The 12,073-nt window shown below is 46.4% G+C and overlaps 1 protein-coding gene across 2 annotated transcripts; it reads right to left on the bottom strand.

The window, feature by feature from the left end:
* Positions 1-9,140: 9,140 nt before the first annotated feature.
* SOX2 (SRY-box transcription factor 2) lies at positions 9,141-11,773 on the bottom strand. Of its 2 annotated transcripts, XM_059922046.1 has the most exons (2): positions 11,757-11,773; positions 9,141-10,116 (listed from the first exon to the last, which is right to left on the bottom strand). In XM_059922046.1, exon 2 carries the CDS (start codon positions 10,107-10,109, stop codon positions 9,141-9,143), a length of 969 nt encoding a protein of 322 aa, XP_059778029.1. In that variant the 5' UTR covers positions 10,110-10,116; positions 11,757-11,773. The 2 variants fall into 2 exon arrangements, with proteins under 2 accessions (XP_059778029.1, XP_059778030.1); XM_059922047.1 differs by lacking the exon at positions 11,757-11,773 and having other exon boundaries at positions 9,141-10,133.
* Positions 11,774-12,073: the final 300 nt, after the last annotated feature.

The raw sequence follows: 12,073 nt of genomic DNA, 5'->3' as shown, positions 1-12,073 counted from the left end.
CACAAAATGTTCATTAAAGGAACCTAACCAAGGCTACTGTATGGCCACTTTGTGAACTCAGAACTATGGATGGGGGAAAAGTATGAAAGTGTGAGTTGATGTCACGCTGGCTGTCAGTGTGTGGTCTATTGTGGAGAATGGTGCTTTTTGACTGAACAGAGGGAGCCCCCCTCCCCCCTTCCCCAGCTCTACTGCACCTGCACTGGATGAGGGAGTCCCTGCCATTCAGCCCATCGCAGATTGTTCAAACAGAAGACATCTCTGACAGCACTCAATTCATTACATTTCTTCCTGCTTTTCAAACCAACACACACACACAAAATGAGTATTGCCAGCCAGTGACAGCCAAAAAAATCTTAAAATACTTTATATGCAGCTAATTTGGAAGCTCACACAACTAACTATGAAATATTTTGTATCCTTAACTTGTAAGGCTTCTCGAAAAAAAAGATTACCTGATGTTTCCTACTGAAAACATACCTCCATAGTTTACATGGGCAGAGTAAGTTTTGCAGAAAGACACTGCAGCATGGTGCATGGAGAAGTTTTAATGGGAATGAAAGCAGAAACTTGCAAAAGAGAAAAGCCCCTGATTTATCTTATCAGAAGGGCGGCTCAAAATGCATTCATTATTTATGCTGGTGAACCAGCTTGCTAATAGAAGTGAGGTACCCAAGAGCCAGGGGCGGGCAGTGAGCAAAGCAGGAAAGGGTAGTACGGGAGGCATCAGCCTGAAGTGTGAGCTAAACATTTAAATCAATTTTCTAACAACGATGTCTTCCCCCCATATGCTCAGGTTTATTTTGCCATCTTAGACTCCAAGACGTTTTTGCACCATTTTACAAAGCTGATGAGAGAGTGTTTAGAAAGCTGATGAGAGCGTGTTAGCCTAGTTTAACAGAAGTTGGAGTAAACAAACTCTCACAAGGAAAACTTAATTTTAAGATATTTTCCTTGGAGGTGGGAGTAAGGGGGAAACAAAGAAAGGGAAGAGGACTTTGAGCAGAAGGAAAACACAAGTTTGCCATTTAGTATTTCAGACTGATTAAACTGTAATGTTATGCAATAACCCAGATTTGAGTTATGTGCGATAGTCAAATCGACCTGGATGTGAGTTGATACTAAACTGACTGCATGTGAAATATTGGCTAATTCTCAGTAAGTCATTAGTCTGAACCAATATCGGAACATAAGGCCTAGTTTCCAGAACCCCTCTCATTGCAAGGGCAGTCAATGAATTAAATCGGTTCGTAAACAAAACTTGAGAAATGCAGAGGTGCTTTCACTCAACAAATAATTCTATCCATTTTACATGGAGTGCACGGACCAAATGTCTTTCTTATCTACAGTTTAAATCACTGTTCCAAGGCGTTCTCTCAGCAATTCTTTCTTGATTCTAAAAAGATTATTAAAAGCTACACAAATCATTAGGAGTGGAGAAGGAATGAGAAAGTGGAAATGGCATAGCAATGGCAAGCCAGAAGCAAATGTCCTAACCATGGCTCCATATTAGAACCGGAAAACTTTGGGGAGTCCAATTCTACATCCACCACTGAAACTTATGCAGGGCTAAATAAAGAGACGGTGTACTTGGTAAAGGCTTTTAGTGTAATTTGTTGATCGTCTCAAAACAAAACAAATGTAAACCCAAATCAACTCATTCAGACCTCACAACAAACTCTACTTAGCAAATCAAATAACTATATAGTTGTTTACCTATATATGTAAATATATAAATATAAATATGTATTTATATTTATATAAATATATTGAGTGCCAAGGTGACACAGTGATGGGTGTTGTGTGCGTGACCATGTAAGTAGTGAAGACTCTGGCTATTTGTGTGTTTGGTTATGCTGAGGGGCGACAGCCTCTGTAGCCTCAAAAGCTGGAGCTCGGTTCTGGGGATGGAGACCAGTTCCCCTGGCCTCTCCCTGCAAGTGTTCGCATTGCCCTTTCTGGAACACTCAAACGAATCATTTCATCCCGGAGGCCCTGCAGACCCTGACGTCACGAGGTGGAGATGGGGGCGCAGTCCCGCTCTGGCCTGGCCGCCAGCGATAAGAACCCTCGGGAAGAATTCACCGCTCCTTTTAATACAGTAATTATTTTTCTGCCTTCTGTGAGGGGGGGCGGCTCCTGCCCAGAATGTCGGTATCCCTCCCTTCAGGAAGAAGCCCAGGGGTGGCAAGTTTGCAGGATAACTTCCTAGGCGAACCCTAAGCCAGGAAGGGCACTGGAAAAGGAAGAAGGGTGGTCTGAACAAGGCTAATTTCACCGCCCAAGACCAGAAAGGAGAGGAAGAACCCGAATTTCTGTATTGATCTCTGGAGTCTAAAATGAGAAGCTTTTGCCTTCCCTAGCTCCTAATTCCAATGCACAGTAAGAAAAGTAATAGCTATCAATTAATCCTATTTAGCGTCAGTGGCTTTGTACTCATCTTCTGCGAGGTAACTATAGATTATCCCTATTTTATAAATGGGGAAGTGAAGGATCTGCATCCTCCCACCCCTACCTACTCTGATCCTAGAGGGGCACAGTATTCCGGGGATCCTACGTAGCTCCTGTAGCTTCCCACAGCCATGCCAGTGCGCAGCCTCTGGCATTGGGAAGGACTAAGAGCGAGATAACTCATGCTGAGCCTCGGCACCAAACAGGGACAAATAACCCCTTTAAAATAAGGGTCTGAGATTAAAGGCAAGAGGAAGGCAGAACGTGAGTCAGTCAACCTCTGATTTGGGAAGCTTGGGGCCTAGAACCATCTTTGGCGTCACGAGGTCAACGTGGAGAGAGCTGGGGTACAGGAGATAGAGGACTCCGGAGGGGCGAGGGACTTTGCAAACTTGCCCAACGCGGCACGGTCCAGGGCCGAGAAAGGAAATCGGGCCGTTTGGGCAGGGTTCGGGCGGAGAGAACTCGAGCCCTCCGCAGCACCTTCCCAGGGAGCCCCATGGGGGCTGTGGCCAGGGCCGCGGTGACGTCAGGTCCCCCGCCGGGCGCTTGGCCGCCTCAGCTTTCTCCTGCCCGCGCATCCGCTCCGGGCGCTGGGCGCGGCGCGCTCCCTGGGGCTAGCGGGTGGGAGGCCCGCGCGCTCACAGCCCTGCGCCGCGCCCCGCACCCAAGGCCAGGTAGGGAGGCAAACGATAGCTCAAGGCGCCGAAATCTTTACTAATAGCGCCCATTTCATTCGGTACATGCAGGCAGACGAGGGTAATGAAACGAGCGACTCCTTGGACCTTTTAAATCGCCTGACACTTCTTTGCAAAGTAGAGCAAGCATCTCAAATCCAAAATCCCAGAAGTAGCAAATAGCTTTGCGTCCTGAAATGAGAGGACGTTCCATTTGCTTTTGAAGAGAAACTGAGTGCACTGCTCACTGAATCAGAAATACCACCATTGCACCAAAATATAAAAATAAAATCCATCTAGACCCGCATACATAAAGAGAGCTCGCTGCCAATGAAAATCGTGGCCTTGTCTTAGTAGCCCACCCACCCAAAGAGAATTCTTCTCTTAGTTAAAATAAGAAAGTCGAGTCCATTATTTCCTAAAGTCCAAGTAAGCCAAACATAAAGAAATTGAAAACAAAAATTGTAAAACCGGAGAGCATCGTCAGAAGAGAGGGAGGTTACAAAGTCTCCCTGGGTGATATCAGAGGTCGTATTTCAAGGAAAGTTTTTAATAGAAAATAACTATGAAAGATACTAAACCAATTCTTTGGTTTGGGCAATTTCCTTATCTTTGGAAAGCTCTTTCCACAGTTGTTCACTCTAGAACTCCGGAAGCTGTTTCCCTTTGGACTTTAATCCATATTTTCATAGTAAAGGTCAAGAGTTTTTCCCTCTTCTCCTGTCTTTAAGGGATCCACCTCATAGACGAGGTCCCTAAGGAAATCCATCCAGCCATCTTCCAACTTCGGTCAAAAAAGAAAGCAACGAAAAGAAATAAATCAACCGCCACCCCCAATCTCACTTGTAGCTGTCCTGAAAAGCAGCCTTTGCTCTGAGAGCAAGGAAAGGCAGCATAAAAAACAGTGAGATGCAAATTATTTTAAGGCAATAATGGTGGGGTGGAGGGGAGGAAGTGCTGGAGAATGTAAACTCAAGCCTCTGCTAAAGCTCATGGCAAAGGAAATTCCTTCCACAAAGCAAAATATAAGAACCTGTTTTTCAAAATTCTCCAAAAGCAAGAAATAAAATGGGGGGGAATACTAAAAAATATTTTAATTACAACAAATAAATAAATAAGCAGTGCCAACTAGCAGGCGATCAAACCACAGTCAAACTTCAATCTCAGAGCAGTTAGCTATAAACTGTTAGCAGCTGAAAAGTAAACCTTGTGCACACAAAGGCACTGTTTAATTTTCTTCTTGTAAGGATTCTAAAAGAAGACCCCATCACTATACAGTTAAGCGGTATTTCTTGTCCCCCTGAGGCGCTGATCAGTTCTTTATAATGTGAGAAAAGTGGCAGCTCAAAACCCCGTCAATGGAGCTCCCACAACAAAAGTTCTGAAAAGCTGAATGAATTGGGTTTGTAATTACTGCATCCCGCCACCCCCCCCTGCAGCTTATCTCTTATTCATTCACCTTATATTATTGTCAAAGAATCTTACTCTCAAAATCATTCCCTTCCCATTTTACCTGGGGTCACAGAGGAACTTATGACATGGCAGAAATGGAACACTCGCCTCCACTACACCTGGAAATATTCAGACCAATAGGTAGGGAGGGGAGGAGGGATTATCTGGTACCCCAATTTACTCTGAGACTACTAGAACTCAGAGTACTCAACCTATGGAGTCTTCCATTTTAAAACCCGAATTTTATTGGGAAACAGGAATGTGTACCCTTTCTAAACCCAGAGCCTGCCTGAGTTTCCGAAATCCTGTGACATCTCCACTTAGAAAAGGCAAAGGTTATAAATAAATCTCCTCCCCTCTCTCTCCACATTGCAAGGCCCTAAAAGACTATGTCAGACATGATGTAGAAATTAAGACAACTTATTATGCTCTTGTTTTTTTCCTTTTAAACCAAAAATGGTAAATAAAATAGAAAAAGAGACTATAATCCCCCTCCCCCCATACACACACACACACACACACACACACACACACACACACACTCCCAGTCCAGAAAAATGTTTTATGAAAAAGTCAGCCTTAGAATGCCAGGGCTCTGTGTGTATTTCAATCCAAGGCATTACTGATGGAGAAGATTCTCCTGAGATTTCCTACTGTAAGAATGTGTCGGTTCTAGAAATAAGTACAGCTATTACAACCAAATCTACTAGCAGACTAAATAATTAATTGAAGCGTTGCTCTTTGACCCTTGAAAAGTCCAGTAGGGACACGTTTATAGTAATAATACCTCCGAATGAGCCCTTGTCAAATATTCATTTAGTGGTTAATGTGAGCCATTTCCCCCTGGGACCGTCTGTAATACCGGCTTCCCAGCATTGGCAAGAAACCTTGCTAATCTACTACAGCTCAGCAAAATATTTTAACACTCTTTATTTAAAGTATGGGGGGGTGGTGCAGGGAGAGAAAAAAAAAATTGCAGAGGGAACAAACTATAATCTCATCCTTCTGCACATTTCTATTCTGTGTATAAGGTTAACAAAACATTAAATTCACCCCTTTGACTGCAAATTGAATGGTTTTAGTGAGCAGGATAATATCCCGAGGAAGAAACTAAACACTCAACAACTAACTTTAGCACTGGGAGATAATCATCTCTGGGCAAGCTTAAGGGTTTACCCCCTTCTTGGAAATCATGTTATAATTAAAATATCATATGTTCAATATTGACCTAGCCATGAAACTACACATCTTGGGGGAACCATTTAACCCAATCAAATGAGTGATGAAATATGTATCATTTTCCTCAAATGCAGTTTATCAAAAGAATTTATATCTGCAAACAAAATATTCTGGCTTTCATTTGGTTAGGAGATATGGAGGTCTAGGAGGGGGAATGGAAGTTCTCTCGTTTTATGCAGACAGTAACAGTCATTCAAAACTAGTTCAACTTCCCACAATATTGCTCTCCTCCCTCTTGCAAAATATTTGAACCTGAGCATTTTCCCAAAAAGTTAAAAAAAAATTTTTTTTTTTTAGTCTGATCCTGTGGGCTTTTTAAACTGGTAGGTTAGTGCAGTGCAATTACTCTAAACCTCAATACATATTTCTAATATATCTCTATTTTTCAAATATATACACACCATATAGTTGATTGGTTCAAATTCCGGGAATATTCTCCCCACCCCCCAGCAAGATCATTTGGATCTTTATTCAAAGTTTCTTTTATTCGTATGTGTGAGCAAGAACTGGCGAATGTGCTCATTACCACGTGAATAATCCGTATATGCATTACAATGGCTGGCCAGGCCGGGGGAAATTCTTTTAGAGTCTCTGCATTAATTAGGGGGGGAAATGCCTCACTTAGAATTGGGAACTGGCATAATAATTGTCCTTTCCCAGTACAATATTACCCTTAAAATGAGGATTAAAAAAAGGAATAAATAAAAACCAACAAACACCTAAAATAAAGCAATCCATATGAAATAAAAATACATAAAATATGAGAATATCCTCAGCTGAGTCTAGAACTAACATTAACACCACCAAGAGAAAGAAATACTTCCTCGGAAAACGAGAAGATGCGAACCAACGGGATGAACTAACTTAGTGGCTGCAGCCGATACTTCACTCAAGGGTGAAAGGCGCAGCTGGATTCCAACTTCTCCAAAGTTGTAGCAAGTTCACACAACAAGCCCTTGAAATTGTAGGAAGGAAACCCACCCTCCTAATGCTGGACCCTAGGCTTCTGGTCCCCTTCGGTGGGGGAAGATAAGCGAGGTAAGTAGTGAGTAAAAGAAAAGTCCCGGAGTCGGTCTTACAGTTTCTCTGACTGCGCCAAAGTGCGCGGGTCGGTTGTGATGCAGAAACATCGCTAATTCAAAGACCATGGCGATTCCCCAACTTTTGCGCTCCCACTGAGGACAACTATAGTCTTTCTTTACCTTTCCTAGGGCAAAAGAAAACAACAACTCCAATCCTGTTTCTCCACCCCTTTCCCCCTCCCCCTACTTCTCAACTACTGTAGTAAAACATGGTTAACAGATCAAAAGCACAATCATCTCCAAATGTGATTAGACTGGACAAAGTAAAATATCTACCTCAGAGTTGATTGTTTTCTTCTTTAATATGGCTGTTGCCTGGCTTCTCTTTTGCTTGTTATCAGCTGCAGAGATTATCCGATTTGGGGCTACAGGCTTGGACCCGCGCTGCCAATTTAAGAAACAGAATTCGTGGAGAAAGAGAGAGGAAAAAAGAAAATAAATAATAATAATAATAAATAGCTGTGATAAGTCGGGGAGTTTTGCAAGATGCTCTTTGCTTTCCCTCACCCCTAAACAGGAAAATGTAGAAAAGAAAGTTTATGAAGTTAGGGAACAAAGAAAGCAAACCACTTGTTTCTTAGACAATAGCAGGGCCAGAGTAATCCAAACACCCACCCAGCAGATGAGTACTTTGCTTGTCTAGTTTGCAATTATTCCTATACAAGAAGCATCATTTTCCCCTATAACCACGTTTCCAAAGGGCCATTGTGCTGTGCAGAAATCGAAAACAAAACCAGCCAACCTGGTTCTGATTTGGCTCAATACCCCATCTGCTAAGCTACATGAAATTTTTCAGAATTGACTCCTTTCTGGCAACAAGTGGCATAAATCAGTTTAAGTCCCCATCATGCTTATTCATGTTGCTTAGAAAACGAGGGGGTGGATTTACAATATATGTCCCTAGTTTCTATTTTGGAAATGACATAAGCATTTCCATTTTTTCGAGAGTACTTATTCAATTAATCATCCAGCCATTTATTTGTTGCACTTAACATTAGCACATGCTACTGGACTAGAATACCAAGGTTTTAGGTGCTTTGCTTTCTTGGCTGAGCACAGTATATTCCCCGAGGAGTTGGGTATAATCACAGTGTTATCCAAATAAATGAAAGACTCAAGCATAATTTCAGTGTCCATATTTCAAAAATTTATTTATCTCAAACTGTGCATAATGGAGTAAAAACTTAAGTTGAAAATGTACCTGTTATAAGGATGGTATTAGTTCAAATATATACATGGATTCTCGGCAGACTGATTCAATAATACAGAGCCGAATCTTTAAAATACAACTACGGAAAATAAAAGGGGGAAAACCTTAAAATATCACAGTAAATTTACAGAAATATTACAAACCATAAGAAAATATTTCAAACACAGTAATTTCATGTTTTTTTTTTATCTGAACAAAATGGAAAGTTGGGAAACAAAAAAAGCTATTATAAATTACCAACGATGTCAACCTGCATGGCCATTTTTGCTTTTAACAGTAAGTTAAAAAAATTTAGTACAATCTAAAACTTTTGCCCCTTTAAAGACCACGGAGATGGTTTTGCCAGTACTTATTCTAATTTTTTTCCTTTTGTACAAGTTTTAAACAATTAAAATGTCCAAATCTGATTAATTTTCTTCTTTCCACGTTTGCAACTGTCCTAAATTTCAGCTGCAGAATCAAAATTCAGCAAGAAGCCTCTCCTTGAAAAATATTGGCAAATTCTCAGCTTATAAACAATGGACATTTTGATTGCCATGTTTATCTCGATAAATACTGTACAAAAGTTGCTTGCAAATATTAAAACATTTTTTTTCGTCGCTTGGAGACTAGCTCTAAATATTATTGGTAAAGACTTTTGCAAACTTTCTGCAAAGCTCCTACCGTATCACTAGAACTTTTAAAAAGTTTTGCGTAGTTTTCTTTCCTCCAGATCTATACAAGGTCCGTTCCCTCGCCCTCCCCACCCCCCCACCCCAGGTTTTCTCTGTACAAAAATAGTCCCCCCAAAAGAAGTCCAGGATCTCTCATAAAAGTTTTCTTGCCGGCATTGCAGTTTTTGCGTGAGTGCGGATGAGATTGGCGTTGTCTTTTGCAGCTGTCATTTGCTGTGGATGATGACTTTTTTTTTTTTTTTTTTTTTTTCTGAGCGTACCGGGTTTTTCTCCTTGGTGTTTCTTGCTCTCCTTCCATTTCCCTCTTTTTCTTTGAAAATTTCTAACCCGCCCCCTCCAGTTCACTGTCCGGACCTCACATGTGCGAGAGGGGCAGTGTGCCGTTAATGGCCGTGCCGGGCACCGGGCCGCTCTGGTAGTGCTGCGACATGTGAAGTCTGCTGGGGGCGGCAGGCTCCGGCACCTCGGCGCCGGGGAGGTACATGCTGATCATGTCCCGGAGGTCCCCGGCCTGGCAGGGCGCCCTGGAGTGGGAAGAAGAGGTAACCACGGGGGGGCTGGAGCTGGCCTCGGACTTGACCACCGAGCCCATGGAGCCAAGAGCCATGCCAGGGGTGCCCTGCTGCGAATAGGACATGCTGTAGGTCGGCGAGCCGTTCATGTAGGTCTGCGAGCTGGTCATGGAGTTGTACTGCAGGGCGCTCACGTCGTAGCGGTGCATGGGCTGCATCTGAGCGGCGCCGTGCGCGTTGAGGCCCGGGTGCTGCGGGTAGCCCAGCTGGTCCTGCATCATGCTGTAGCTGCCGTTGCTCCAGCCGTTCATGTGCGCGTAGCTGTCCATGCGCTGGTTCACGCCCGCGCCGAGGCCGGCGCCCACCCCGACCCCGCTCGCCATGCTGTTGCCGCCCGGGGCGAGCAGCCCTCCCGGCAGCGTGTACTTATCCTTCTTCATGAGCGTCTTGGTTTTCCGCCGGGGCCGGTATTTATAATCCGGGTGCTCCTTCATGTGCAGCGCTCGCAGCCGCTTGGCCTCGTCGATGAACGGCCGCTTCTCCGTCTCCGACAAAAGTTTCCACTCGGCGCCCAGGCGCTTGCTGATTTCCGAGTTGTGCATCTTGGGGTTCTCTTGGGCCATCTTGCGCCGCTGCCCGCGGGACCACACCATGAAGGCGTTCATGGGCCGCTTGACGCGGTCCGGGCTGTTCTTCTGGTTGCCGCCCGCCGCCGCCGCGGTGGAGTTGCCGCCGCCGCCGCCGCCGCCGCCGCCCCCCGAAGTTTGCTGCGGGCCCGGCGGCTTCAGCTCCGTCTCCATCATGTTGTACATGCGGGCGCTGTGCGCGGGCCCGGCCCGCCGGCGGCCGCCGACCCTCGGCCCGGCCGGGACTTTGGGGGCCCGCGGGCGGGGGGGAGAGGAGGAGGGGAGGCGGGCGGGGGTGTCGGGAGCTCAGGGCTCCGCGAGGAAAATCAGACGAAGAATAATTTGGGGGAAGAAAAGAGAGAGGCAAACTGGAATCAGGATCAAAAAAACGCTTCCCTCCTCTTCTGGCCGATCCAGCCGCCGCCGATGATTGTTATTATTATTTTTTGGAAAGGCTTAAGCCTGGGGCTCAAACTTCTCTCCCTTTCTTTCTCTCTCCTCTTCTTTCTCTCAGTCCTAGTCTTAAAGAGGCAGCAAACTACTTTCCCCCTTTTGCAAACACTCTCTTCTCTGCCTTGACAACTCCTGATACTTTTTTGAACAAGTTAATAGACAACCATCCATGTGACGGGGGCTGTCAGGGAATAAATGGGTTTCCAGCGACCAATCAGCGCGCGGCGGCTCCTCCACTCGAGCCCAGCCTCGCCGCCGGGTTTTGCATGAAAGGGGGCGGGGCCTGCCGCGCCGCCGGCCTCGCGGGGGAGGCGGGGGGAGGCGCGGGGAGGAGGGAGGGGGAGGCGGCTCCCACAGCCAGCCTGCCAGCCACTGAGAAACCTTTGTATCCTCTCTCGCAGCAACAGGTCACACCACACGCCTTTTCGAAGGAAGTGGGTAAACAGCACTAAGACTACGATTTTTTTCTTCTTTAAACTTAATCTTGATTTACTCTTTGGTGCGGGCTGCTGAAATGAGGAGGGGGCGCGAGAAGCTGAGGTGGGGTGGGGGAGGGCAGAGAGGGTGGCTCAGGGCGACTGTCCTCCTAGTATTTCAGGAAACCGGCCGTGCTGGAGTTGGTGTGTCATTGTTCTCCCGCTCCTCCGCACACTGCCCCCAAATCCAGCCGCTCTAGCTCTTCTCCCTAACCTGGCTCGTCCGCTCGCCCCTCTCCCTCCACGGGAGCAGGCGATCGCTCACCCCCTTCTCACACTGTCCCGACAAGAAGTTAACAGACGGAAAGCTCTGTCCTCAAAACCCTCCTTGCTTCCACGTAATTCGCTCTGTTTTAAAAATAAACTCTGCTCGGACTGTGCGGCCTCTAGAGCTGAGGCCGGGCCGGGCCTGGGTAAGCAGCCGAATCCACGCTCTTCCCTGCCCAGCTCAGCCCTCTGGGCAGGAAACCACAGCTTGGCTCTCACCCCAGCCACATCTCCCACCCATCTTTCTCCACTCAGTCGGGTGCAGAGGGGACGCTCGTCCTCTCTCCCATTTTCCTGAGCTTCCCCCAAGGAGGGATCTCAGCGGTGTGGTGTTCCAAAGAGGGCTGGGGGAAGAAAAAGATCCACAGAAGGACGCTCAGAAGTGCTGTCTATGGGGGAGGGTAATCTCAACTTCCTGGCATCCCAGGGCACTGCTTGGAGGTGGCTTTTGAGACGCACTCACAAACTCCCTCCCACGCAGAGTTCCCAGGACTCAAGCAGGACCAGCCCTGGCATTTCCCCCACCTACTTCTACCGCGGTGGCCCATCGCCCCGACAGCCTGGGTCTGGGGCTAACCCCGGAGGGGGCTCCGGGGCTGGGAGGCGGGGGTGGTGCTCTCCAGGCACAGGTGCAGGCCGGGCCGGCAGGAGGAAGGCGACCAGGATTGGGGAAGGGGGGAGCCCGGCAAGGCCCGGGCTGGAGGAGGATGGGATGGGGGGCGGGAGTAGGGGCTCAGGAATCCTGCCCTCCTAGGACCCAAGAGGGTAATTTTAGCCGCTCTCCCATTGTCCCGACGTAAAGATTTCAATAGGTAGGCGCTCAATGCGCAGAGCAATGGCAGCACGTCCGTTACAAATAGGTAGTTTTGTTTCTCTTGTTGTCGCTACACGGAGTCAAACAAAGCCCCGTCTAAGTTTCCTTCCACTCTCTTGTTGGGATCTTTGTGGCTAAAA

The sequence above is a fragment of the Balaenoptera ricei genome, chromosome 4, assembly GCF_028023285.1.
Source record: "Balaenoptera ricei isolate mBalRic1 chromosome 4, mBalRic1.hap2, whole genome shotgun sequence".
Taxonomy (NCBI): Eukaryota; Metazoa; Chordata; class Mammalia; order Artiodactyla; family Balaenopteridae; genus Balaenoptera; species Balaenoptera ricei.
The sequence above is the reverse complement of the archived record's forward strand: the minus strand, read 5'-3'. Positions and strand labels throughout refer to the sequence as shown.